Here is a 27,301-nt window from a genome sequence, read left to right as displayed (position 1 = left end):
AAATTGGGACAGTGGAATCACGGAGTCCTCTACTGCTGATCACTAGTCCCGTCAGAATGTGGCTGTATAATTTTGTCAAAAAATATCTTTTTCGATTCTTAGAGATTTTTACATCATGATCCATACATCATTTCATGAGAAATTGACAAAGATGTCTAAAAATGCCCTAATCTTGCAATGTTAAGGCAAGTGATGGCAAGTGGATCCAATTCTATAACTAATTCAGCACCAATTTAATGGGTGCTTCCCTGGCCCATGCCCCATCCCTCCACCAAGTCAGGTACACATTGGTTGAGTTTTTTCTGTAATCCTGCTGACAAACAAACAAACCAACAAAGAGACACAGGTGAAAAACATAACCTCTTTGGTGGAGGTAAAAAAAAAAACAGAATGGGGTTGAAGTCTTTATTATAAATCATTTACATTACAAAGTAAGACATTAGTCATTGCCATATCCATCCAAACATCTTGTTTACAAGGAGAGGTTAGTGAATCAGCTCGCCAGAGGAGGGGTTCTTCTTCTGAAGTCATATTTCGCCATACAGGAGGATGTTGGCACAGGGTTAATCATACTACTGTTGAACCATGCACTCAGACACACACACACACACACACAGAATATCATCAACCTTCAAGTATGAGTACACAGGTGCCGTGCTGATTTTAGCTCAGGTGTTGAGCCATCAATGGCAGATGAAAAAAAGTGAGAAACAGGACAGAAAATGAAGCTGCACGGACAAGACAAGGTGATGTGCAAGACAGAGAGACAGCAGGTAGCTTTCTTATCCATCTGGACCTTTTTGGACTGATATGAGACTCCCTCTGTCCCATTCATATTCACACTGTCCACTCTTAATATTCTGAGGGAGTCAATCCACTGACCCCTTCCTCACGATATCTTTCCCGTTAAAGGCTTGATGAAGGCATCATTCATCCTGACACATGCATCCATATTGCATCTGATCTGACATCATAGTGAGCTGGACAATGTGGAGGAGGATAACTGTTCCTCTAAGTTGAATTGATGAGGTCTTTGAGTCTGGAAAATATTTTTTGGTCTTTTCCCTGCCCTTTCTGTCCTTTTCACATAAACACTTTTTTTTTTTTTAATATCTTTAAATAAAAATGGTTTAGAAATCATCTACAAACCTTCATTTTCTATAAATTACAGATTTTGTTAAAGCAACAGTTGAAATTTGCAGTAGAAAACTCAGGGAGAGAGAAAGAGACGACCTCTGCATCCAGCAGTGACAAAAAGGATTGGTAGAAAAAAAACATCTATACAACAGCAAACTGATATAATTTAGCCAAAAGAAGAGATTGAAGGGTCCTTTGAGTGAGACCCTACAGTGTCCAATCGTGGCTTTAGAAAGGAGCTGATGCACTGAAAGGCAGCCTCAGACCGGGTCAGTGTGTGTGTATATATATATCTGAACTTCTCGTGTTTATATTCTGTGTGTAAATTAGTCAGCATCTGTTGTTGTGTTATCATGCTCGTGTCAGAAGCTCCTGAGCCCACGTCTTGATGGCAGAAGTTGTGTGTTGGAGCAGCTGCCACGTTGAGTTGGTGAAGGACAACGCGTGGCCCTGCAGACACGACACCGACACCTCGCCGCTGCAAGAAAAACAAAGAAAAATACGTTTCAGACAGTCTGCCCTTCACCTCACATCATGTAATGGAAATTCAAACATCATTTTGGAATGGTTTGCAGCAGGTATTTGTAAATTTATCCCTAAGTGATTTATTAAATCGGCAAATATCTGATTATGCAAAAATAACCACCAGTATTTTGTCATTTAGGTTTGTAATGTTTTGTAATTTCAGGTTTATCATTTTGTGAAATGTAATATGTTTAGTACGTTTCCCTCACCACAACTCAGGTCAGGCGCTGACCATATCCCACATTACCGCTTTAATCTTAATGGGTTAAGGGTTATCTTGCTCTTACATGCTGCTACATAACTGCTACCGACCGGTGCCAGCGCCACCTCTAGGCAACATGTGATACTATGATTTACTTTTTCATTTATTATTCCTAGAGAGTTGACCTGGCCCTCATAAAAAGGGTCAGAAAAAATTTTGTTGAAGATGCTGATGCTTCATGGATGTCAATTTTAAGTTTTCACTTAAGGGTGTGGTGGCAGCGAGTTAAATACAAAATAGGAAGTGGCTTTATGTCCATGACATATTGTCTTTTTCCAAGATAATTGTTGGTTTATTCTCATCTTCAGACCGGTAAGGTCCCTTACAGAGCCTGGTTTCTGGCTCCCCCTAGAGGTCACAGTTGAGAATGCACATACAAATGCTCTACATCTTTTCTGCAGCCACACAGTCAAGAAATCTCACCCCGTGAGCACAGTGTCCGGCGCTCGTTATGATGTGCGACTGCTTCATATGGCGCACTATGAGCCCCCACCCCCCTGAGGTGCGCAGGAGTGCGAGGGCCCGATCAACACTGCTTGCAGCTTTAATTAATTAATTTTATTTAATTCTAATAATAATAATAATTATAATAATAAAAACACGGACACTAAATAAATGTTAAACACTCAGAGCACTGACTTGCAGGAGTCCTGTAGGTTGGTCCATGCTCGTTGTAGCAGGTCAGACATGTAGGCCAGCGCTGGCAGGATGTAGTTCTGATGTAGGAGGAGGAGGAGCTCCTTCAGATATGCCAACACCTGGAACACACTGTCTGGGGTGTTGGTGTTTACCTGAGCAAAGAAAAAAAAAACAGAGGAAAATATTATTTGTTGAATATTAAACATCGGCGAGTGACAGTTTTCTGTTCATACATTCACAGTCTTACCCATTCTATGACCAGCGGCGTCTTTTCTTTGACCCAGAGGATAAACTGTGTGGTGTTTTCAGAGATGAAGATAGCTGCTGTTTTGGCGTTCTCCAAACCTTGTTCCATTAGTGGCCCCAAGACCCGCGCACACTCAGAGTAATAATAAGGAGTGTTTGTCTCCAACCAGCTGCAAAAAAATGCACAAAACACAAGTTAAATGATTTATTTGCATTAACAGTTTTTATACATAGAAAAGAGTTTAAAGATTTGTCATTGACCCTTTGATCATTAGGTCTGTGAAGTTAAAAAGCTGTCAGGGTTCTCAATCATTGTTTCCATTGCAAAGTCATTTCCTGTAGTGTTTTTAAACTTGACACTCATTTATATCCAGTAAATTTTAACTATATTTTTTGATTTGCAAACCCTGTCTGAAGAAAATGTTGTGGAATATTTTGCTATTACTGTTGATCAGCTATGTACAATTATATTGTATTTAAATTTTTAACTACAGTGTATAGACACAGTGGCCATTTTCTTAGGCACACCTGTACAATCTAATGCAATCGACACAAAACATCTGTCTTTACAAAGCTCTTAACAATCAGTTTTTGCTGACATTGTCAGAAATGTGTAAATTCAATTATATGTTTATTACTGAGGTCATAGTTCAAGGTGATGGTGAAAACACGTCTCAATATAATGTCCAGTTCACCAACATGAGGGGAGCAGAATATTAGAAACAACAACTACAAGGATTCAAAACATTATGTTGGGAAGTGCTTCAGCTAACACTGAGCCAGTGAGCAAACTACTTTGTGTACAGCAGTGTTATCAGGAAGTGAATCAGAAGGCTGCTTGTTACAGAGCTGTTTTTATCTATGGGCTTGACTGACTCATGTATTGACTCATTTTACTTATATCACAAAGTGTATGAAAATTCAGACATGAAAAAAGCTTGTCTGAGAATGAGAGCTACAAACATAAAGTAAATTGGTTTGTTTCATTTGTTGAGGATGAATGTTTGAGGGTGAGGTCGTACCTGAAGCCCTGTTTTGAGTAGACTGTTATTTTGCCCCAGGCCTGCTGAGATACAGCCGTGACCCCTGAATTGCGCAGATACATGGCTGTGGTGGAATCTGAAACACACAACAACCATTGAAGCACCTTAAAAAAACAAAAGTCAATGGAAACAGTTGTGCCATAAATATAAAGACTTGTGACTGTGATGAGTAAACGGCACTGAGACAGACCTTTGAAGGAGCCTTGAGATCTGATGTCGTGTGCTATGAAGCCGGCAGCAAACACAAGCAGAACCATGAGCAGTTTCGACCAGGGGATCCCATGACCACGCATCTTTACCTGCAGATTCTGGAGACAAAAACATGAAAACACTGAGCACAGTACTTTAGTATTTTTTTGTGTCTAAGAAAAAGTGTTTTTTTTTTTTTTACAGTTGTATGCAAAGGTTTGCAGCCACTGTGTCTTTCTCACCTGACACAGGTTATTGCACTCCTGAAGGTCATGAGATTCAATGGTGTCTCTCATCTCCTCATTGGTCACTCTGAAAGACTGGATTGTTTCTTCAAGGTTCTTCCGCAGCTAAAGATGGAAAATACAACACAGCAGTCAAGTACAAGAGGATTTTAAAATGCCAGATAAACTCTTTTTAGACAATAAAGGGACGTTTGCACTTCTCCACCACAAACATTTTATTCTTGTCCCTCCATCGGTATCTTTTAAACCCATTAAAGACCCATATATTTTTTTAGGTTTTTAATAGTCATCATGAAGACAACATGACTGGTTGCAGCGTTTTATGTTTGTTTTTATTTATTTCTTCTCAGTGTAATGCTGTTCTGTTTTTCTGATTTTATCCAGATCTTCCACACTTTGGAATTTACTGACATCCTCTTTATGTCTGTGTTTTTATTTGAGTGTAACTACCAATAAAATAATCTCTTTAGTCAATGTTTCAAGGGAGCTGGGTTTGATTTAAAAACCATCAGGGGTCATGGCAGGGGTCATACCTTTGGTGGCAGGATATTCCAGGACTTCAATAAATGATTCAACAGCAGACTGGAAAAAGAAAAGAGAAATGAACAGTCAGCTTCAAAATCTAAACTACATACTCGTGTGTCCATAAATGTAACTTACACTTGCTAAAAAGCTTAATTTGAGTTTTCATATCACATGTATAATGACCAAGATGTGTGTGTTACGTGTGTCTGACTCACCTGGACTGGGGTAAGTGTTTAGTGTAGAGCTGCCTCCACACTCCAAGACTTTGTACATCCACACACAAACACTCTGTCATACAGTTGAGCAGCTGAAAGAAACATAAAAGAGGAAGAGAGAGAAACTGATGATTTTAACTGATAACACTGTTTTTGAAACGCCACATTCCACACGATGCCTTCTCCAAACTCCAAGAAAACAGTTAAGTGGTGGGTTTTTAAGTAGATGAAAGCTTGAAAGTGACAGCAGCAGCAAATCAAGACCACATTCTTCAGCTATATTACATGATATGATAGTGATAGTAGTAGTAGTAGTAGTAGTACTAGTATGATACTACTGTAGGTGAAGAAAATAGTCTCTGACGGTCAAATGTAAAGACGCTGTCCTTTTGTTTCTGAGGGACTGACACTAAAACCTCAGGTTTGCTGTTGATGTTTTAGATGATTACAGCTGAATTGGAAATAACGACATTTACCAGTTACAATATTTTGTGTAGTTATCCACTGGAACAAATACAAAGAAGCAAACCAGAGATTTCTGGCACCTCCTCACCTACTTTCAATTGAACGGAGAAGGGGAAAAGTCTGAAGAAGTCTAAACTGCAGGAACACTTTCAGTAGAAAGAGCAGTTTTATTGTGAGACCAACATAATACTGAAAGTGTTGTTCAATAAATGCAAAGAAGAAAGTAGAAGGAAAAAAAGACACAGCTAGTGGCTGTTTGTAAACAGTGTTACAGAGTGCACTTTCCCCTCAAACTTACCCACATGAAAACATCATATTTTGGACTGTTAATTATGCTGGTCACCATAATGGACCTATTAACAACATACTGTATAATAGGTCTCTTATCAACATGATTTATATCGTTGCACTGAGCTAAACTACAATATTTGTAGCAGCAGACTTATGTAGAAGAGATCAGTTTAAATTGCGTGTACATGTGTAGGTCTTACCTCTCTCTTCATGTCATCTGGACAGTGTGGTGTGGCTCTGGAGAGAAAGGATGGCAGGTATGTGTGTAATGTGCTCTCAGGCTTGGCTCCAAATGCGAGGACTTTAAGTCGAGGATACAGACGTCTCAGCTGCTCCTGCAGACTGAACACAAACAGAAATGGGTTTATTAGTTTTTTAACTGAGGTAAAAATCCCTGAGACCCTCACAAAGTTGTGGTCAGTGTGTTCAAATGCAGCTGTAAGAAATGATCAGTGTGACAGTCTATCATCATTCTCAGACATGATGATGGACTGTCAACGGTTTCCCATGGTTTTAAAGAAGATTAGGAGCTATACTGGTATATTTGTTGAATGTTCCAGGTCTACAAAGACAGATGACATTTCTATTAATCTTCCTCAGTGACCTCCAGTGTATAAAAACCAACTACAGTAACTTTTCTCCTCCAAAACTCACGTCTTGTAGTTGTTTGCTAAGGTATAATTTGGGCATCCAGGCAAAATTCTTAACCATCCATTTACTACATCCACTTATTCCTACACTATGTAATCATGCTGTGCACACGGGAGTATTCGACAGAGACTAAAGGAAAACTGACATGACTGTGTAGCTGAGTTTGCATGAGTTCACATTCACCTTGATGACAGGGCGTTCTTGGGCATGAAGGCAAAATCCAGCAAGGGGAAGAACTCTTTGGGACCCATGATGCCAAATCCCTTTGTCAGGTTTGCATGAAGTCTGGAGGAAGACCAACAACCAAAAATTGAGATTCAAGGAAGAGGTAGGAAGGTTCAACTTAGTCAAACATAAAAAAGTAAAACAAAGAAAAAGCCTTACAAAAGGGGAAGTTAATTAAAACAAAAGCAGGAATGTACATGTACACAGGAATAAAAGTTTCTGTCTCTTCATCTTTTCAGATGAATCAATATGTGGTCGTCACACAGGTTGAGAGAGTAGATAGATGTAGCCAAAAGAAAATAAGATTTTTGTTGTCTTTTACATTACCTAAGTAAAACATAAAACATTTCTCAGTCAGACTCACAGGAGAAGTCGCTCCAGATAGGCAATGGCATATGCAGACAAGGACTTCACTCCGAGCACAGGAAGCATGATGCCCAGCCACACTGAAACACAAATAAAGCACTTGACTCATTTATTGCCAGAACTTAAAGTTCCTCCAGTCTGAAGTGAATCGACAGTGGGCCTTTTCAGTTCTCCATTTAGAAACATAAAGGCCCACAGCAACTGCAGCCAGTGAAACATGGTTTGATTATTATAAGTGACACAGTGAAACAAAACAAAGTTTTCTAAAAAGTTATCTTCAGTGATGAGAACTGGAGGAGCACAACAGCAGCCCAACGGATATTTTTTCTGTGTACTAAAATACTCCTACACTGTTACATACTTTGTGTAATTTTGTTGTTGACAACCACTGAGAGAGAGAGAGAGAGAGAGAGACAGTTGTGGTGTTTTATTCTGATAAAATAAGAGAAGATGAAGAACTTGTAGCTCTGCAAACAGCCTCAGAATGAGTCAACTGTTGTCTTTCCTTGCCTTAAGGAAGACGAATGCTACACAATAAACCTTATTTTTACCGATGAAGGTCATTATGTAATCTTCTAAGAATATTCATCCTCCCATGCCCACATACTGACACTCACCTCACTGCTGACTCTCCCACCATACAGCCTCAACAGATACCAGTTATCATGTGTCTAAGCTCGCAGATGGCTGTCAGTGGATGTGATACTGCTCTAATGTGCACTGTTGCTTCATTAACCCTCAGCCCAGAATTTCTGTCAACACAGATGGTTGGGAAAGTGGGAAAAAGGACAAACTAGGACAATGAAATACTGTCTCTACATATCTAAAGGATGGCCGTGTAGTTGTGGGAGAATGTGTGTAGATTCTTTAGGTAAGTGTTGGACTGTCTCTTACCTCTTAGTCCCTGGCTGAGGTCATAAAATCCTGCTTGGCCCAGAGTCCACATGATAGTCAAACACTTCACTGGACGATTTTGAACTGACCGCAATAACTCCAGATACTAGAGAGGAAGGAAAGGGGGAGGGGTGGGGGGGCGTATTACAACATATTGCAAAGTTATTGCAAAATACAAATCCCCCATTACATTGGACAACAGAACTGAGACTGCCAGTCCACACACCAGTTGGCTGGCTGCTCGGTTTAGAGCTTGAAAAAGCGACTGGCAATTGTACAATTTTGTTACTTAATTTTGTAACAAGTACATTGAGAGTACACAAGAGCAGCAATCTGCCAGTTATCTGCAGGACTCAAGGTCAGGCACACACACTCACCTCTGGCAGGTTCTGCGTGGCTATTCTGGGTTTGTCCTGTAGGACCGCCTGGATGCAAACTCTGTAGCCATGCAGTGGTTCTCCTGGAATTGATAGGAACAATCTGTTGGGTGTTTTTCAAGATCTGTGTTTCTCTGTTCTTCTGATTTGATGGAGTGTCCTGGTTGTATATGGGTCTAAAACAATGACCGTGTCATGAAATCCCTGGTTCAAGTATAACTGGACCTTTCTTGCATCCCAGTGCCCATTTTTTTCCCCTCTTTCTTCTCATTTCCTATCACCTCACACCCGTCTGTTGTTTAATAAAAGGCAAAATCCCCCCTAAAACCTAAAAACAAATACACTCTGTTGCCAGTTTATTAGGTACATCTAGCTACAGGTAATGAATTCTACTACAACAGCTCTGCCATTAATTCTGTGAGGGTAGGCTAAATGTTGGAAACACCTCTTTGGGTAATGCAGCTCAATTCATCAGCATCACAATCTACATCCTCCAAAATGATCACACAGTGGATTCAACCCCTCTCTGAAACTGGTTCAATAAAAACGTAATGGTAGGATTTATTGCAGGACTGGTGAATTGAACTGCATTAGTCTTGCCTACCTGTAGCTGATAAGCTGGCAACCATAACTACAGATTTGACGTTAACAGACAATTGCTCTACACAAAAATGCAGAAACAAAATTTTTGTTTCCCTGCTGTCTTGTTCTCAACTGCCCTTAATAATTACAAATTTGAAGGATTGCAGGAGGGAGCCAGAGCTCAAAATCTGCTCATCTTTTCATCAAAAGCACCTAATTCTTCACTGGAAATATTGAGGACACATAAAGTGACACTGGTGAGAGCAAAAGACGAGATGGATAACTTCCAAACCACTTCCTCCTCTTCCTACAAGCTCTCGCATTTACCTGACTGTCTGTCCAGCTCCCTGAGCATAGTGTAAACACAGTGGTCGAAGAAATCTGGCAGAATGTCGCTGCAGCGTCCGATGAGGCCTTTGATCACGCCCTTCAGCTCCTTTCCTGTAAGGCAGTATGGGTAATCTAAGGGGGAAAAAAAAGACATATAATGTGGATATGAGTTAAGTGCTCTGTCACTGCAGAAACCTTTGAATATCAAAGAGTTTGATGACAAATGGGCAATGCAACTAATAGACTATACTATGAGACTTATTTTGACTGACCGTGAGCATAGCTGCTGAGTGTGGGCTCAGTCTCTGGTGCAGTCAGGTTGAGGTTGAGGTATCCTGCCAGGTCTTTGACCCAGACTGATGGGTTTTCTGGGAACAGAGTTTGGCTGCGAGCCAACTGCTGCTTCAGGTCCCCAACATCCAACTTAAAATAGAAAACAAGACAGAGAAAACATCAAGTCTGTAAACTCAGAAACAACACATTCATTATGCAAAAGATGGGACTGTGCTTCAGCATGTGATAGTCTGCTTTGAACATGGCACAATGCTGCAGTGTTTGTATGAGGCTTTACATAGACATACATTTATTTTTGTCTTTCATTTCACTGAGAAATATCAGCCAAATTGTTACTCCAATACTGAGGATGATAAATGATCAGTTTTAATCTAAAAATTTAGCAAAAACAAGTTGATTTTGGGCAAAGAGAACAAACAGAATCTTCATATCGTCCAAACTGATGTACTGAAATACCAGAATAATCAGTCCTGTCTAAGTCACTCATACATGCCTTTAGATCCTAATAAGAAAGAAAGAAATCCTAATATGCTGATATTATACAGGAAAACAGGAGACAGAGCCTGAGAATGCATTACTCACATTTTTGAAGGCTTCCTCAAGGGTCTTGTGAGTTGCGGGGGTGACTGTGCTGCTGGAGTGTGATTTCTTGGATGGTTTACTTGATGAGGGCTTCTTGCTTTGAGGCTCAACTGGTGGTGGAACCTGCTCCTTGTTCTGTTTCTTCCCCATCTTCTCGAAGCCGTCATACACAGTCTCTGACATCTTCAGGGGTGCTGAAGGAAGAAGGCAGCTGTGTTAAGACACAGACACTATACAGATATGAGAGCAGCCTCTTTTCAAACTTACTTTGGAGTTCTATAACACTTTCTTCAATCGTCTCTGTGTCCTGAGAATCAAGTTAATCCATGAAACTGTGGCATTCCCCTCCCCGGCTGCTCCCTCCCCTCACATTCAGTCCCTTACTTATCCCTTCCGCCCTCCCTCCATGGCTTGTGTAATAGGCTGTTATTATCCAAGACAATATTCAGGCAGCACTCATTACAATTCACAGAGGAATAGCGTTAAGAACCAGCAGCACTTCAAGTCTTCCCCTGTGTGCTACTTGCTAAAACCCTCTTGTAAAAAAAAAACTACATCCAGTTAAACTGAGTTAAACTGCTCTTTATATGTGAGCTCGAACAAATTTAAGTTTTGACAGCCAATACAAATATTTTTGTTCTGAGGTTCTCACTACTAGGATTGTATTGTACAATAAATTTTTAAACCTTTTTTTAACCTTTCAGTTTCAAAGTTTCTGAGAATGTGGTATTCCCCAGAGTTTTTCTTTATTCCTAGGATGTGAAAACCTCTGAAAGATGAGGCTAGTGTCATTCTGTATTTCATTCATTGTCAACAAAATTCTCATGAAAAGATCAAAACCAACAATGTGTTTCTTCAATACTTCAACACTTAGCTCCCCCTTCTCCTAGAGAAGACATAAATCTTTATGAACAGGTCACAAACATATAACAAAACACAACTGAGCACTGTAGTTTCAATAAATGTTACTCAAGCAAGAGGAAATTGTGCATTTGTTGGGAACTATTTTCAGCAGCGGATTAACACAAATTGACTCAAAATGAACAACAGTGTTCATGTTTATCGTAATGAAGAAGTTCATTTTGAGTGAATTGTATGGGTCATTGGTGGGTTTTTAAAAGTTTTAAAGAAGGAGCTCTACGGCATAGAAGAATGAACTATATTACACTACACAGACAGTACTTGCCAGTAGAATAAATTCACTGTTGTAAACCAACAGTCTTTTCAAAATATTGGGCTATCTTACACTTTAAATAGAACTACCACGAGACGGTTAAAAGCTCCACTGAAACGTATACAATCTAAATTATTGTAAACTACTCCAGAGGACTCAGCAGCAAAGACATTTACAGTATTTAACTTTGGGTCCACGCTACTGCTCACAAGAATTCCTGAGAGACTCACCCATAAACTTGAGTAGTTGTTGACAGAGGTCACCATTTGTTCACTGGTCATTCAGCTGTACAAGCTGCTGAGAAACCTAGATCTATATCTGGTCTGTGTGTCTGTCGGCACAACACAGAATCGTGAAGCAAAGAAAATACTTTTTTCATCACATCTCTTCTTCACTTCTCCAACTGGATTCACTACTGGTTAATCCCCATAACTTCAGCATTCAAAAGTTGCTCAGTCAGGATTATTCTTCACTTCCCCGAACAGAAATATGTCCACCGCAACAAGCAGGCTGAAGTCAGGAGTAGCGATTTTTCTCACTTAAGCCCAGTTGTCATCTCTGTGAATGATTCAGCTTAGTAAGCACTGTCATAGCTGAACAGTGAGGCAAGTATTGAAAGCTGAGAACTAGACTAGGTAATCTGACCAGGTGTTCATGTCTATTAATACAAAACAAACATCCATAAGTGTCAGGACATCACCTCCTGTCCGGTGACAGTGTCTGACATGGGAAGACATCTGCCATAGTGACATACAGTTACAGGGCAACAAGTGAAGATGCTAGACTAGTGAGTAGGAAATGGTGAAAAATGTTCAACTGTATACAAAGATGCGAGGGAACAACTAAAACCAATCATAAAGCAATTATCTATCAGTTCATGAGTCCCAGAGATGGGCACAAACAAAAGTTTGTATTGCTTATTTTTTACTTTAAAATGAGACACTGCACAGGGTTATCATTTATTCAGTTTGGTATTATTTTTATTACTTTCAAAGACCTCCATGGTTTGACTCTGTTATATTCAGTATTTCCTATCTGAAATTCATTGTATATAAATAGTATGAATTAATTCTGTTTGCAATATTTTAATATTCATTAGAAAATACAGTATAAGCTCCAAAAAAAAAACCCTAACATGACTAACATGACTCTAAAACCACAACACAGAACCATCAGTCACATAATAAAGAACCTCAGAGTAACAGCTGGTTAGCATCTCTGTTCATTAGTCTACCATATGCAAATCATGGTGCATGGTTGCATGGAACATGGTGTCCTGCTTTACAATAGAACAGACTGACACTTGACAACACTACCGGGGAAATTTATTATGAACTGATGAAACTAAGGTTGAACTGTTTGGGAAGAACACGCAGCACTATGTATGGTATAAAAATACCAACATGAAAACATCATCCCAAAGGTGAAGATGTAGTAGAAAGTATGCGTGAAAAGGATGCATATAGATATTCCACAAATTAAAAAGCTACAAGGAGTGAATTCCAGCTGAATTCTCACCTTCTGAATACTAATGATCTGTGATCTATTTTTAATATCTCATTCCCCATTAATCTGTTTTTCAGTTAAATACCAGCATAATATTGTAAGGCACAAGTCATTTATGGTTTAAATAATGTGAGACAAAAATTAGAAATATGATTTTGGTAGTGACTAGGAAGAAAATGTGATCAGATGAGCAGGACTTGCCTCTGCAGTGAGCGGTAAACTCAGATTTCAGACACTGACAGGTATACCACTTATGGTTCCCACTCTAGGATTTTTTTAGAGGGCACTAGAATTAAGACAAAATGTCAGACAGCAAATGATTTTGAACACAGTCCATGTCTTACATCTTTCCATGACATTGAAGGTAGAGCCAAACTTTTTGGTCTGACATAATCACTTATCACTGTTAAGAAGTAAGCTCTTGTAAGACGCTATAACTTGTTCAGACATGTTGTTAAGTGAAACATGGGCATCATATCAGCTCACTTAAATATGACCTTCTCAAGGTCTAATATGTAAAATACTCTACAGCAAAGTATAGAGTGAACAAGAATAAAACCTTTCCTGGAAATCTTATTTCTATATCTCTTATATGCCTGATTAAAAGATCTGCATGTTAAAAAGTAGTTCAAGCAAAAACAAACTTTATATCAGGAAAATCTGTGTGTGTTATGTTTCCTTGTGAAGACACCACTTGTGAGCCTACTCTGAAAGGTACAAAAGACTCTAGCTGAATTTCAGGCTGGAGGAATAAATGTGCCAAAACCACAGAAGTCTCATGATTCAAATGCTGGAAGGGACAAATGAAGATTGTGCAATAAGGCTCATTGATTGTGTACTGATATAGATCGTCTCTCGGAATTCAATATAAATCTAATCATTTGTAGATCTGGGAAAAGCTTTCGCACACTTTCCGCAGCAAGTATAAGCCAGGTTACTCTCTGTTACTTAAATATTTCACATAATACTAGGGTGGTTAGAGAGCTTATATAACAAAAAGAGAAGTATATTTCTTTTAGATAAAACATTTATGCCACCTCCCCACTGACACAGCCACAGTAACTGTGATCAGACAGACTTTGGACGGGCTGATCACTGATAAAACTGCTGCATAAAAAAAAAACAGTGGCGGGGTGAGATCTAATCTTTCCAGTCACCCATTATTTAAAGCAGCCACGACTGTGGAGAGGATGTGATAGTTGAGGATAGCTGCTGCCAGGTTTACTGAATGTGAAACCAAACAATTCATCTGGGTTAGGTCAATAGGGGAATCAGGTTAAAAATTGCCCCTATTAACCACCAGTCCCTCACACTCTCTGAGCAATGTATACAGCTTTTCTATACTAGAATATCATATGGCTACAAGTTTGCTGTATGGTAATTTCATTTAACACAAATAATAAAAGTAGTGAAACTAGATTTCAAAAGAGTGCCGTCACAGTAGGGCCTCAAAATCAGGTGGTAAAGCAAGAGTCATTTCAAGTTTCTTATCATGTTAGCTAATATTGAGCTTTGGTGCAGATTCCCAAACAAGTTCTAAATGAAATTATCTGGTTGACACACTGTAAAACTAGAGCTTTCAGGACTCCTGGAGTTCTGGGACCCCAGGGCAATTGCCCACTTTATTAAGTTTTGTTTCACACACCCATGTGATTGCTTTGGAATCTGATTTAAAGGTTTAAGAGTGCGCTAAACACGGTGGGTAGTTGAGGTGTTGTGTTACGAGAGTTAGAGTTAGGAGAGGATACATTTTCACCTGACATGTCTACAAGCAGTACCATTTTCCATTATAAAATATTTCCTTCCTACTGTCTCTGTATTTGTTAAAGTACTGCCACTGTCAATGAAACAAGTACACCCATGGTTCTAAACACTGAATTTCTCCCAGCGCTTTCCCTAACTTGGACCAGCAGAGGTCCCTATCAAACTCTGATTTGGAAAGCTTTGAGGAATTAACCTTTTTTCCAAAAAATTATGTTAAAAGCTTCTCTGCTTCGTAAGTTTCACTTCCTCATCACTAGAAAAATTTTCCTGTCTTCCAATACTTTATTTTGTCCAGTGACTACTTCATAGCCCACAGATCTACTACAAAATAAGAGAAGGAAAACTTGCATCCTGTAAAACCTGAAATCAGTGAATATTTGGCATTTCTACTGATAAAATGACTTAAACAACAAATGAATTACCATAGCTGTGATGGATTAATTTCTCTAGTTCAGATACTTTACACAACTACTGTGAAAAACACTGAACTAAGCTATTTCAGGTGCTTCCACCTATGTAAATACTGAAACATTGCAGAAATAAATTGAGAATATGGGTAATTATATTTTCCACTCAACCTTACTATATCGTGCTTTGAGGAAAATTACACATCAATAGCTGATCACTCAGAAGTGACAGCTGTCACTACAGGCTAAGCGGTAATAAGCTGATGCTTAATATAATGACATAACCTTATAGAGCTCAGCTACAATTAGACAACATAGTGGAGATGAATTGTAAAAGTGTAGCAGCAGCAGAAAGACAGAAACACATGCTTCAGAGATGCATTTCCTCAGTGATGACGATGCCTCTGTTGACACACTGCTGGAAAGGCTGCTAGCGAGCTAACTGCATATGCTATCTGACTCGCAATGCTTTCCGGTTGTATGTGGTAGGAGCACATAGCCCACAGAGGCCAGTGAGCGATTATTTTTTTTAATTTAATGTGTCAGCAGAGAAAGTAAAGTATAGCTAATCAAATCAAAGTCATTAATTATCCTGGGAAATACTGCGTGAAGCTAGGCTAGCTAGCTTGTCAAATTATATGGCAGTTATGAGCCATCTTCTTCCGCAACACTATCACAATGAAGTAATAGTTAAGTTTAGGTTAAAAAGGGGCAACTTAGAGCGTGAGCACAGCTACACATGCAGCTTCTTCCCTCTACGTTCACTTGAACTTTGGCAGTGAGGGGAACGCGTCACGGAGCAGCTAGCAGCGGCGTACAGCGGGCCGTGTTCACTTACGTCTGGATGGCTGGTTAGATTCGCCGAGGGCTTTCCTCCCCCCACTGCCGGTTTTCTTGTCAGTCGCGTTCTTCGCTCCTCCTGAGCTGTTATTTTTCTTTCCCTTCTTCACGACCTCCCATTTGCCGACTGAGCCATTATTTGAAGCCATGTCTCCGGTCCAGGTGGGGTGTTATTAGCTCTGGCTGCTGGGTGAAACAGGACGACGGGACGGGACGCTCTGACAACGGCTCCGATCATTTAAACGTCCGCGTGCCACGTCTCTTTGTCGGTATGACGTCAGAGTGACGCGTATGGACCGTTAACTTTCATATCTCTGGATAAACAGGTATGGTCGTTAACGAAGGTATTTTAAAATCTAATTTCTCTATGCTTTTGTCAAAATTGTACTTAATTTAATTAGCACAGTAATTGTTGAAAAAAAAAATTTAATCTGCCAATTATTACTTCGATTATGTGTGTGTGTGTGTGTGTGTGTGTCATGAATTTCTTGTTTTCGTTTGAAGAACTGGTTGGACAAAACAAGACATCTGAATATGTCAATCTGAGCTCCGGATAATTGTGATGTTGTGCATTTTTTACAATATTTTACAATGATAAAAAATAATCTGCTGATTAATGAATATTTAGTTGAAGTCATAAATGTGCCACATAATACTTGCTATATCATAAAGTTGCATCTGACAGTTTGAGTGTGTGTCCTGTTAAGTCAAGTTTGATCATCTCAAACTGAGACAACAAACAGTAAGAAGTTTGGTGTGGATTTTTTAAAATTATGCCCAGAAATTCAAAAATGGCTAACATTTGGTCATAAATGAATAAAACAATCAGTCCAGTCCCAGAAACCTGACTTTTTTTTACAACTGTCTTTATATTTTGTCAATAAGGGAAAACACAAAATCTTTGCTTAACTTATACTGATCACCATATATTACTTGCATTTGGAGTTTTTGTCCAAAACATTTAAAATCCTGCAGAGGAAATGTATTATCTAATTACTATAAGGTCTCTGTTGTTGGCTCTATGACTCTATCACTGACAAATGCCAGATCCAATTAAACCCTGGACCTGCTGCAGTTTTCTGTCTGGCTGTTGTCTGTGAACAGACACTGAGTGTTGGCTGCCGTCTCTCTCAAAAGAGGCATTTAATATTGCTTAAACGAGTCACTTAGTGTTTGGCACAAACCTCCTGGATCTTTCTCAAGACCCCCTTCATTCAATGAGTGGAAGATTAACCACTGACCACCCTACTGAGTCAATATGTTAATCTTTCTGCAAGTCAGCTGTGCTTTTGTCTCCTTAGCAACATGTATTTTTTTTTGCATTTGTACTTGCAAAATATTTTGACAACAAAATACAAATACAAATGATTTCTTGCCAATATAACACCAAGACTTAATATCCATGTGGCTATACTGTAAGTGTGTGTATGGGTGTGTGATATGAAGTTTGCCAGAGCCTAATACTGATTTGCATAGGGAATAATAATTAGATAACACAGCTTCTGATGAATGTGAAATACAGCAGCAACACCGCAGATAAAAACACAACGATAGGGTTTGCTTCTTTTCTTGAACCTCAGAACTTTATTTCATTCCAGCAGTAACTCCAAATGATGCAAGTTTATCACACGGCTGCCATGGCAACAAACGGTGAGACAGGGTTTGATATTTTGTTTTCTCAGAATGGTCCAACTTATGTCAATCACACTCAGCCTGGCTGTCAGTCCCAATAAACCACACCTATAGCTCCTTGGCAGCCACTGTGGTGTTTTACCGCTAAGCAACAAAACTAAATTAAATACGGCAACAGATGAGTAATAATAGCAGCTAAAATGTTTAACTCATTTTACACAGTCAAACATTAGTATTTAGTAGTGTCTGTCTGTAGTTTTACTCTTTTTTCTAATATATTTGTTCATTCATAGAATTCAAAGCCTGACATCTGTCTGATAAATTACTTTTACATTGACGTGTCTGACTTGGCCATTGAAGAATTCAATGCAAATAAAAAACAAACCTCTTTAAAACAAATCTACAAAATATAAAATTGCATCTTTCCATATCTTCCTGGCAGCAGCCAGTCACTGCATGTTGGCATTTTGGATCATTTCAGTCAGTTTGTTTTGCTACATTTAGTGCAAGACCTTCAGTTTCCCCAAATCCAAAACCACACATTTTTTCAGAAACTATATAGAGCAGATTAAAAAAAGATAAATAAATAAAAACATAAATACATCATGCTATCTTATAAACAACCTGTCAGAACAGTTTCATGAGCAAACCCTCTCTGGTGGGACAACTTCATGAATAAGAACATACTCTGTGATCTTTTTTTTATGCTTCGGAATGATAATTTTTTCTATAAATGTACATGTGATGCAGTTCAAAGTCTGTGATATGTCTGCAGGTTAAATGTACGTTCACATGTGTCATCATATACATTTATCAAATATATGCATGTGCAGGCCTCTCTCCTAAGAGGCTTTACACCCTTTATATTTATTACCATTTCCACCCAAAATATTCTAAACTTATCACATTGTGTGGTTTCATATATAAACTCTACAGAGAACCCTGATGCATGTGTGTGTGTGTGTGTGTGTGTGTGTGTCAATGTGTGGTCACCAATCACAGTGCATGGTGAGAGAAAGTGACCTGCCTCTTCAGATAGACCGACTGATAGCACTGTTGGCTCCAGGCTGTCAGTGCTGGATCCCTGTAATCTCACTGCTATTAACCATAAACCATTGACAGACAAGAAAGGCTAAACTAGCCCTGTAGTGCAGCTGTCTCCCCTCTGGTAACAGGTTAGAATAAGTCGAGTAAGCCAAGCCAGGCTGATGGGTCCTAATCCAGACATGTCTTAGTTAAGGGCCTTTGCTAGTAGGAGTTTGGGAAGCTAGGCTGTGCAACAAAGTTGTCATGGATATGGACAACCAGACAAAATGGGAAAAGTAAGGGCAGGCTGTAAAAAGTAAAGTAAAAGAGAAAAAAGAGGGGGATAGATAAGAATAATAATCAGGTAGATTAAAGGGTGAGAGATGGGAGGGGAACAAAATGATGGTGAAGAGAAGAGGAGGAGTTCAGAACTCCTCCTGGTCTCCCCGTGCTCCTTCTTCAATTTCCTCATCCTCTGGTGGCGCGAATCCCTCCTGTAAAAGAAAGTTTGTATTAGTGAGAGTTTATTAACAACAACTCTTTGCCAGTGCAGCTTTCTTGAGTGTGCAAATGTCCTTGATGTTTTCCCCTTGCTACATTACATCATTCTGCAGTGTCTGGGACTGATAAGCAGCATTTCAAGTAGCGTCTACCTGGTCTCTTTTTTAATCAAAAAGAAGAAGAAGAAGGCTATACAACAACGATGATGTTCCATAAAATCGTCGGACAAGCCGGCATCATCAATCAATTCCCGCTGGATATCTTCTTTCGCGTAAATGGTAAATGCTTTCTTCTCCATCTCGAACCACAATGCAAAATAACAGTCTCCAATCAAAACTAAACAGTCGGCTTGCAGGTGCGGGAAACATGGCGAGTGAAATAGAATGCAGTGAGTACTCGACCAATCAGAAATGTTCAGCACTGCAGACCACACCCCCCAAAGTTCCTGAACCTTTGGAAAGTACTACCCCCCAACCAGGGACTTTTTGGGTGGTCGATCAATTACCCTGGAACTAAATTTGGATCCTGGTTCCTGCAGTAGAAATGTGTTTAGTTCTTCAAAAGGTTCCTGGTTCCTGGGGAAAGTTCCTGCGCTGGAAACGCACCTTTAGACTCTGCAAGTTGGAAATTGCTTAACGCTAATCATTTAAAGTGAAAGCATCCTGAAATAAAATTTGTAGCTATTAATGACATAACAAGCTAATTTTGAACGGACAAGGAATTACTGATAATTGTATTTGCTCAACAACATTACCAGCTATGGCCTCAGGTATGATCATAGAGTTGAATGAAACCTCTCAGTCTGAACTAAAACTCAACAGTAAGTCCATCTGTGTATTTAATTAATTGACTTACAACTGGCTTTCACAACCTGATTTCTTAAACATTGCTATCTGTGATTATAATTTAATTATGTGCATGAGAATGACTTCAGTCACAGAAAAAAATTCTGTAAAAGCAGTTACATGGGATGTAAAGACTGATAATTACACGTAGTGTTATAACTTTGTATAACAAATATCTTAATTCAAAGTCAGACTTAAACTTGTCCTGAAGCAAAATTCCCTGTGGAAGTCTAAATGTCAGTTTCCATTGCTGAACATTTGATTTGACTATATGCAAAATTCAGACACATTCAAGCTGAGAGGAAAAGCTGTGTACTTACTACAGAGCCTGTCCTCTGACTGAGCTGTCTACCCTCTGACACAAACATAAAGAAAAAAATTAATCACAAAGCACACACTCAGAGTTAGAGTGCATGCTAACTTGTGCCCTGATTTCCTGTGACACCTGATTTCTGTGAGTAACCTGGTTTCCTGTGTGTTTACTATTCATGAGCTTCACCAAACTGGTACTGAGTGCAGGGCTGTTATATTGTAGTAACGGTAGAGGACTGTGAGTCATTCATCTAAATACCAGGAGGAGAACTATTACTTATCAAAGCAATGACTGGGTCATAAAGTTTCTGTACACACACTCATATACAAATCTGATCCAGGCTTTTCTTATTGCATTTAAGTATTAGGCTACAAAACTGTAAACTTATTTTGATAAATGATAAATTGTTTTGATAAAAGTGCTTGATTTATGTGTAATCTGACTTTGTTTACCTCTGTCGCGTACAGTACGTCTATGATTTTGCTGAGGACTGGGCTGCTATCATTTTCATGTTCCTGGCAGATGAGCTCGATGTCTCTCAGCTTTCCAAAGTAGAAGTCCCTCTCCTTCTCCAGTCCGTCTACAGTCAGCTTCAGGTCCAGCAGCTGTGTGCAGAGACAGCCAGGGAGAAACGAGATCAAAAGACGGTAGGTTTCAGATAAGAATATAACAACACACAAATAACAGCAGAAGGGACAAGATCCTAAGGACAAGATAGTATGACTAGTTATGAGCAATAACCAAAACAACAGCAGGTAAAACAAAACAAAAGGCAAGTTAAAACCCAGAACAGACAGTGGCCTTGCATAAAAAAAAATATAAAAATACATATTCAAACTTTCTTATTTGTCAATAAGCTATTTAATTACTATTTTATTAACAGACTTTAAACTGTTAAACAGAGTATAACAATGTGAGAATATGTTGAGTCAGTCCACACATCTCTGCACCTTGTTTTCATCATGGCACAGAGCAGGTGCACTGACCTTGAGTGATGTCTTGCCTGGACCCATTTGGTATTCTCAACATGACACTGCTTTTGCAAAAAGGACTCCCACTATGAAACTAGTGTCACAGTGCACTTTTGAGAAACATCCAAATGTGTAGACAGATTAGTGTGATGATACCTGCTGGTTGAGCTCTATGAGCTCAGCATCTCCTCCATTACGGGTCACAGGAGTGTTCCTGCGGGCTGCTGCTATGTTGATCTGCCTCTGCGGGGTAGGGACACTCTTTGGTGCTGTGGGAGATGTTCTCATGGGGCCTGGAAGACAGAAATACACACCCATTTACTTATCTACCCTTGTTTACCTCCTCACACACGCCTTCCCTGTGTCTACACTGGATGTGTTTAGGCGAAGTTATTCTCTACACTGATCAGCTGCTTTCGCTACTTGGCCAATATAGACAAAAATTAAACCACCTTCTAACCTTAGCCTTATCAATCAACATGCCCCTTCAAGAGTTTCCTCAATCTTAGGCCAAAAAAAATTACTTCTATCTCACCAAGATAGAAGTATCAAAACAAACACACACCCGTGCACACACACAGATTCATCCTTTTAGGATGTCTTTACAGCATGTTTTAATTCTATTACCTTAAAGAGGGATACCATTGTTTTGGTTAGCCCATTTAATATAAAACACAAATACTTCACATTAACGTGTGTGTAGTTTGCTGTTTTCGATTTTTATCTTGCCTGTCCCCAAAGTTGAACATCTCAGTTTGCAACCAAAATCCTGACCATATTCTTTCCTAGACAATTGATAATTTATATTGTATGTAATGTATGTTCGTCTTGTTTTTGTCTTCTTTTGCCCTACTACTTGCAACTCCAAATGTTGTTTGGTTGAGTCAAATCAATAAAACAAACAGCATCAATCAGTTTCAAGCAGAATGTCCAGTGATAGAAGCCACAGATGCCTTTTGACATAGACAGTCATTAACTTAAATTTTTAATATATGTATGATATGCCTGTTCAAAACTTTGTAGGTGCACACAACTACAGATATGCAATCAAAGCTCACATAATGTCAGAGTAGACCAATCCACATCTAACTCACGGTATGAATGTTACTAAAACACTCTGAAGGGATGGACAGACAGACACACACACATGCTCGATGGAGGGGATGTTACCTGGGCGAGAGGTTCTTTTAGGTTTGTGATGAATGGGTTCACCTGGGTTAGAGGTGGGGATGTGGTTGCATGAAGAGGTGAGAGCAATGAAATGAAGCCTTTGAGTCCACATACAGCTGACCGCGTCTTACCCACATGTGTACTGTACGTGTATCGTACCTGGGTTGGGTGGAGGTGGCGTTCCCTCCTGGCCCTGCCGTGACAGTAGGGGGTCATATTCTTTCCCGTCATAGTTGGCATCAAAAAACTTCTTAAACCACTGAAGGAACTCAAAATTGTCCTGGAACTTCCCCTTCACCAATCTCTCGACCGGGATGATCTGAGAAAATAAGAGAGAGTTAGCGAGAGAGAGAGAAAGAAAGACAGGGGCAATGTGTTGAGGAAAGATTTTACATAACTGTCGTGTTACTTAAATAGCAGAGACAACAAGCAACAACTCCTGGATATGAATCTATGAGAAAACTTTGACAAGGGTGCTTCAGTGTGCTATAAAAAGTGAGACATGTAGCATTTTTACACTTCATAGAGATGCTTTGAGATAATTATTGCAAACAAATGAGACTATGATTGGGATGAGAAGGAGCCGAGCCACGGGTCATACAAGTGCTAGAACTAAGAAGAGCACAATTTATTTAACTTAACTGTGTGCGTGTGTGTGTGTGTGTGTGTGTGTGTGTGCGTGCGTGCGTGTGTGTGTGTGTGTGTGGGGGTGTGTGGGTGTGTGGGTGTCAGATTTCTCACCTTGTCCACATTCATTCTCTTGAACCCAGCCTGTAAGACCTTGAAATTGTGGATGTATTCATGTTCCAATTTAGCATTAAATTTAACTTTCTTCAATAATATGCACCCTGGAAATAGCATGTCCATGAACTGGCAGTATGCAGCACCTATGGAAAAATCACACAAACATTTACTTTTAGAGCTTAATGCACATTTTGAATTTAATTACAAGCTCTGCATAAAAAAACAAAAACAAAAAGTGTTTACCTGAGCAGAGCTGCTCAATCTTTGTGTAGGTGAGCTGTAGAGAGTCGTTGACCCATGCCAACATGTCATGACGACTCAAGTTCTCTATGGTCATAGAGGTGGAGTAGACATTCACCGCCATCCTCCTGCTTCACAAAAAACACACACACACAGGCACACACACACACACACACACAGATATTATGTATAAGAGTTGAATGATTGATTTCTGAAGGCTGATAAATACTTCAGTTATGAAAAGCCAATTCTTTGTGCTGATATATGGTGTATCTTTGATTAAGGTATGCCACTATATATAAACTTTAGAGGCACATAAGCATAGAAACAACTAACATAAATGAGAATATGTGAATAAAGTACATGCTCTTTTATACAACATACAGCCATAATAGTCAAAACATACCTGGTTGAAAAACAATGTTTTCTTTAAAATTTGTTATTTAATCATTCTGTCTAATTCTTCTCCTTGATCACCTGTCCATGCAGCCTCTCAGCTGGAAATCACCTGAGGTCTAAAATCTTTAAAATGATGATTCACTGATAAAAGCTTCCAATTCAGCAAATTTGTTCAATTTGTTAAGTTATTTTTAGAAAATAAACCTCAGACTCCAGTAAACCTTCTTTTGAAGATGGAAATACTCTACATACTTTATTAAAAAATATTTATTATCTAAATTATAAAATCATGTTAACCACTTTCTAACAGTAATGCTACAGTAAGGGCAGAATCGTATGTAGTATAAGACTCAAATACATTCACTTATACAATTAAATAATATATCCTGTCTAATGTGGCTAATATGTAAGATTTGCCCAATTTACTGTTTTACTAAGCCAAAAAAATAAACAAATAAAACCAAAAAACACACACACTTTACTCACCTGCGATGGGTGTGTGTTCGGTGTGAACTGTTTGAATCAGGTTGTTCTGGACCACCTTACAGAAAGACCTGGAGACAGAAACCAATATCATGTAGGATATCAGTCCTGATAGTAAAGATAATTATAAATCAAATTTACTTTACTGGAAAATCTGACTTTTCCTCACAGATAACAGCTGTATATCCCCTTTAAACATAAATTGCTCTATATGTACGTTTCTATTATATGGTCAGAACGGTTTAACATCTTGCTCCATAGCACCTCCACAGGGTTACAATATTAGATACTCCATAGATAAACTAGCAACCAGTCACTAGTGCACTCACTAGGCCACTAATCTGTCTCAGTTAATCCTTTTAGCCCAGGTCCAACATGCTGTAACTCATCATAGTTCACGCAGGCAGCTCCGATCACCAGAAGACGACATAGCCAAAAGACATGAAAACCAATACATCAGTGATACATCACACTGACAGCTCAAGATAAGGAAAAATCCAACAATATCAAGGCACTTCCTGTCAACTGACTGCCTCCAAAGAAAACACCATACAGGATGTTCTGCTGAACAATCACTTCCTGACTGCAGGGCTTCACAGAGGCAGCACTGTCCACCAGGCAAATGCTGCTAATTTGGTTATCACTGGTGAATCTGCCAGTTGTGGCAGTCTTTCCGTGTGTATATATCATGTCTAATGAGTCGATAAAATATTACAGAAATCTACTTTGACAAAGTTGTGAATTGTAAATGGCAAAAGAGCCTGTTGATTTAATGACTGTCTTGTCCACATATGAAGCAAACTGCACACACATTAGTACAAACAACGCTCAGGTCACTACAACCTGGTTAGATATGTGAGAAACAGTCCATTTGCTGTAAATTAACCTATAACTATACCTATAACTACTGGCTATTAAATTACACTTTTATTTATTATTTATCAGACAACAATTAACATTTGCAGATTAAACAATTAGGTTTTTGACAGGAAGTGATTAAACAACAATTCTAAAGTTATTTTTCATGCAAAAATTACAAAAATGTGCTGGTTCCAGAAGATTTCCTATTAGTATTTAACAGATTAATCAATAATGGAAATAATTGTCAGTTGCAGCCCTAAATTTGAGAACAATTCTGTACAGACAAACAACACCTGCTTGGCTTTGTTGAAATCATGCAAATAATGACTTCATATTTGACTATGATAATTGTTGAGACACATTACCTATATCTACAGACCTTTACGATAGTGTCAGCGTTTATAATAAGATGCATGATTAGACCTGAATGTAAGAGTGTAACCGAAAACCTGGACTTTCCCAGCTGACAGACTCTCTATCTATTTTTATTCTTATTTCCAGAATGTTCCAAAGAGATCTGCAACACATCAAACCAGTTGTTTTTGTATCTTACCCATTCATTACCTCTTTTATTATAGTACAGGCCTCTGATAATAAAATGTAATTCCACAAACATTCTCTTTCTTTAAACCGTCAGAGCTTATTACTTTGGTCTATTCAAGTTGATCTTAAGGGATCCATACAATTGCATGCATTATCAATAGGATGGCATCTACATTTATTTATTTATTTTATACATTTATATTTTTTTTACTTTATTTGTAATAGTTTTGGGAACTCAAAAGATGCTTTTGCGTCTTAACTTGACATCTCCTTTACAGATTGTGACAGTTAGTTTGTGTAGTTTGTATGCTACAGCCTAGACTTCAAAATAATTCAGTTTGCTGTAATTCAAGACAAGAAAAAGCTGCAAATCCTCAAATCTGAAAAGCTCAAACCATGAATTTTTGCAGGAAATTACTTTTTGAATGAGTTTCCATGAGTATGCTTTGTTGTTTTTCCTTGCTACTCCTTCTGTTTTTGTCGTGTCATTTTGTGGTGTCATGCCCCTTTACAGACAGCTGATACGGTGTTTTAATTTTTAATTTTACATTCTTAACCTATATTTCTACATAGATTTAGTAACATAGTTGCACCGTTTAGTAGTTTATCAATTCTTTGTAAATTGTAACATTTTATTGTTACCTTGCACTTTTTTGGCATGGAAAAAAAAAATTAAAAAAATTAATCAGTTACTTGAACAGTCGCTTTTTAGATTAATCAATTAATTGTCTGAGCTCAGTTTTCTTATACTGTTGGGTAATTTATTATTCACAACGCATCATGTTTTAAAAGTTATTCGAATGTTTTTCCATGTAAAACACCCATTTGTAAAGTATCAACTGTCAGAGTAAAAAGGGAAATATTTATCTCCGAAATGCGGTCGATCAAGTACCTCATATTGTATATCAAACTATCAGGGTCAGCAGATATAACGTATTACTGCTATAAAGTCTGGCGGTTGTACACTCTCCTGTGGGTGACAGTGTATGACCAAACTTTACAGCCCGGGGTTCCTCCAGTCAGCCTAGTGTTGTGACAGTTGACGGTGGAGCCGTTTAACGGTGCGACAGACTCCGCTGCTACCGTGCGACTGTATCGCACTGTACTGTAACCCTGCTAGCTCCCAGCTAACCACGCACGTTGACTGTCGAGCTAAGCTGCCGTTTGGTTCGTTGAATGTGGGACGTAGAGGCATACCAGTGAATTTCATTTGACCACAGGGTCAATAGCGAACTGAAAATAAAAAGAAGTGTGGGTGAAAACGAGACTTTTTAGGCTAACGTTACCCCCCTCTGGAGGCCTGTTCGGTAATACACACGCACATTACCAGTGAAACTATGGAATGGCTCAACTATTTATATAGCAAGCAAAATCAAATGAGCCGTTAATAAGCTGATTTGAAACATAAAGAGGCTCGTTTTAAGTTAAGTTGAGTTGACATTACTCACCGGAGTGGCTCTCTCAGCCGTCCCGTTGTCTCTGATGATGAGCTGCTTTCTGTTGCTATCCCCCCGACTGTTGCCTCTGCGAGTTGCCGCGAGACTGCTAACGCACCTAAGCTCCTTGCAGTGCGCATGCGTGACGCAGTTGCAGGATTCCCCCGTTGTATTTAGTGAAACCGGTGTTTTGACGAGCAGCCATAATGGAGACAGAGTCTTACAGCGTGACTGCGGCCCATGTTTGGGGATTAACCTGACCGGTGGTGCCTCTCTCTTTCCTCTGTTTCAGTTTTTCACTTAAAAATTTAAAAATTTAAGTTCAAATGTAATTATGCCAAATTATCTAGATTCAAGAGTCAG

General features: G+C 39.0%; 2 protein-coding genes across 7 annotated transcripts; both read right to left on the bottom strand.

Annotated features, from left to right (window-relative positions):
- Positions 1 to 391: 391 nt before the first annotated feature.
- Positions 392 to 16,021, bottom strand: tmem214 (transmembrane protein 214). Of its 2 annotated transcripts, none has more exons than XM_022737915.1 (17): positions 15,773 to 16,021; positions 10,084 to 10,277; positions 9,480 to 9,630; positions 9,205 to 9,339; positions 8,296 to 8,378; positions 7,919 to 8,024; positions 7,023 to 7,104; positions 6,617 to 6,718; positions 5,983 to 6,124; positions 5,027 to 5,118; positions 4,820 to 4,868; positions 4,284 to 4,391; positions 4,043 to 4,160; positions 3,832 to 3,928; positions 2,811 to 2,979; positions 2,564 to 2,715; positions 392 to 1,615 (listed from the first exon to the last, which is right to left on the bottom strand). In XM_022737915.1, the coding sequence occupies exons 1-17, from the start codon at positions 15,921 to 15,923 to the stop codon at positions 1,489 to 1,491; spliced, it is 2,058 nt and encodes a 685-aa protein (XP_022593636.1). In that variant the 5' UTR covers positions 15,924 to 16,021; the 3' UTR covers positions 392 to 1,488. The 2 variants fall into 2 exon arrangements, with proteins under 2 accessions (XP_022593636.1, XP_022593637.1); XM_022737916.1 differs by lacking the exon at positions 15,773 to 16,021 and adding an exon at positions 11,488 to 11,556.
- Positions 16,022 to 17,348: 1,327 nt separating this feature from the next.
- On the bottom strand, positions 17,349 to 27,038 carry LOC111238444 (microtubule-associated protein RP/EB family member 3-like). 5 transcript variants are annotated; one of them, XM_022767988.1, is made up of 9 exons: positions 26,951 to 27,038; positions 24,102 to 24,169; positions 23,220 to 23,347; positions 22,974 to 23,119; positions 22,392 to 22,551; positions 21,219 to 21,355; positions 20,544 to 20,696; positions 20,099 to 20,133; positions 18,855 to 18,926 (listed from the first exon to the last, which is right to left on the bottom strand). In XM_022767988.1, coding segments are annotated over exons 3-9 (753 nt in total). In that variant the 5' UTR covers positions 23,341 to 23,347; positions 24,102 to 24,169; positions 26,951 to 27,038; the 3' UTR covers positions 18,855 to 18,925. The 5 variants fall into 5 exon arrangements, with proteins under 5 accessions (XP_022623674.1, XP_022623681.1, XP_022623690.1 ...); XM_022767953.1 differs by lacking the exon at positions 20,099 to 20,133 and having other exon boundaries at positions 17,349 to 18,926; XM_022767960.1 differs by lacking the exon at positions 20,099 to 20,133 and having other exon boundaries at positions 17,349 to 18,926; positions 23,220 to 23,344.
- Positions 27,039 to 27,301: the final 263 nt, after the last annotated feature.

This window comes from Seriola dumerili, unplaced genomic scaffold, assembly GCF_002260705.1.
Source record: "Seriola dumerili isolate Sdu_G_001 unplaced genomic scaffold, Sdu_1.0 BDQW01000025.1, whole genome shotgun sequence".
NCBI lineage: Eukaryota > Metazoa > Chordata > Actinopteri > Carangiformes > Carangidae > Seriola > Seriola dumerili.
This window is presented reverse-complemented; position numbering and strand designations above follow the sequence as displayed.